The sequence below is a fragment of the Odontomachus brunneus genome, unplaced genomic scaffold (assembly GCF_010583005.1).
Source record: "Odontomachus brunneus isolate Ranch 3 - 2012 unplaced genomic scaffold, Obru_v1 Obru_scaffold_248, whole genome shotgun sequence".
NCBI lineage: Eukaryota > Metazoa > Arthropoda > Insecta > Hymenoptera > Formicidae > Odontomachus > Odontomachus brunneus.
The window spans coordinates 90,488-91,975 of NW_022639698.1; the positions used below are offsets into that span (position 1 = coordinate 90,488).

The window sequence follows — 1,488 nt, forward strand, 5'->3', positions numbered from 1 at the left end:
ACGAGTTACTTTTTGAAATTGGTAACGAATAACGGTAACGAGTTACTTTTTAGAAAAAGGAACGGTAACGGTAACGAGTTACTTTTATAAAGTAACTTTCCCAACCCTGTATATATATATTCACTTAAAATTGAATTATATATGTAAAAACTTGTTATTTTTAAACGTTTGTACTATAAGGATGGATTACAAATTTTATGTTAATTATTGATATTTTGTTTAGGAAAAAAGTGATACAGCAACGCGAAACAGAACCCGACGAAAAAGTTGCGACCTAATCTTTATAAATTATAATATTTTATTAACCTTCCTGAACTCTCCCTACGATTTCTTAGATTGACGGGCTCATTTTTTTTATTTACTAAATATTTTCTTTTCTCTATTTTTTTTTAAAGACATCCTGAAATTGAGAGGAAACCAAAGTTTATTCTAAAAACATGACAAACCTTGCATATTACATTGTTTTTATGTATATTTTATTTTGTTTATTTTATTTTATTGATTTTTATTTTATGTAATTGTTTCCTTACATTATACTTTTAACAATTGATTTATAACAATTGATAACAATTGATTTAACATTATAACAATTGATTTCACATAAAAAGTGAATGTCATTAAATAAGAGTTACTTCAGAAAGGTAAAGTTTATAGGAAGCGGTGCACTTGGACACGGTGCATTTGGACACAGCCAATCACAGCACCGTGTGATTAGAGACATTTGTAGGGTCCCTTGGAACAGCGACTTGTGATTGGACTGTGTCCAATTGCCCCGTGTCCAACTGATATACACCCAAGTTTATATACTTTCTATAAAATATATATAATGTTTATATAAAGAAAACATTTTTTACATTGCTACAACTATTACATTATAAATACAATACTTCGAATTTATATGAATTGTTTACAGATTGTGAGATTTCTTATTGAAGAAAGAAGAAGATTGACTGTTAAACTATTGGCGAAAAGCAATCGAAAAGTATCGTAAACTAATAATATTTAATCACTTCTTTGCCAATAGTCGAATAGGCTAATAAAATATTTTTGTATAAGGGTTTTGTTTAGTATTATGAAGGGTTTATATAGCGTCTGATAATAACAACATACGATATCCAACAGGAGAGCACCTTTTACTTTGGATAATTGAATTCTTTATTAGAAAGCTATTCTCTTATTGGATATCGTATATCAAATGTTGTATCATCGGATGTGTAAATCCTTCATAATACTAAAAAAATCCTTGCACAATAATATTATATTATCCCTCCATTATAAGGTCCTTGGCATGTTACATGAATATTAACATAACATGTCCTGCAAGGTTTCTGGTATGTTAATGGAATGAGTGTGGACGAACATTTTCATGTTACTGAGAGCTTAATGGTAGGTTTATTAACCTCCGTGTAATGTTACCATCTTACAATTTAAGGGGAGCGGTGCACTTGGACACGGTGCATTTGGACACAGCCAATCACAGCACCGTGT

The 1,488-nt window shown here is 30.0% G+C and overlaps 1 protein-coding gene across 4 annotated transcripts in view; it reads left to right on the plus strand.

Moving 5' to 3' along the window:
• The window catches only part of LOC116852678, an 8,824-nt gene extending 7,362 nt beyond the window's left edge, over positions 1-1,462 (plus strand). For 3 of the 4 annotated variants that reach the window (XM_032833258.1, XM_032833256.1, XM_032833257.1), the window contains exon 7: positions 224-1,052. In XM_032833258.1, coding sequence (XP_032689149.1) covers positions 224-278 — 55 coding nt within the window. In that variant the 3' untranslated portion in view covers positions 279-1,052. Of the gene's footprint in view, positions 1-223 lie in introns of all 4 variants that reach the window. The other variant, XM_032833260.1, reaches the window with a different exon arrangement.
• Positions 1,463-1,488: the final 26 nt, after the last annotated feature.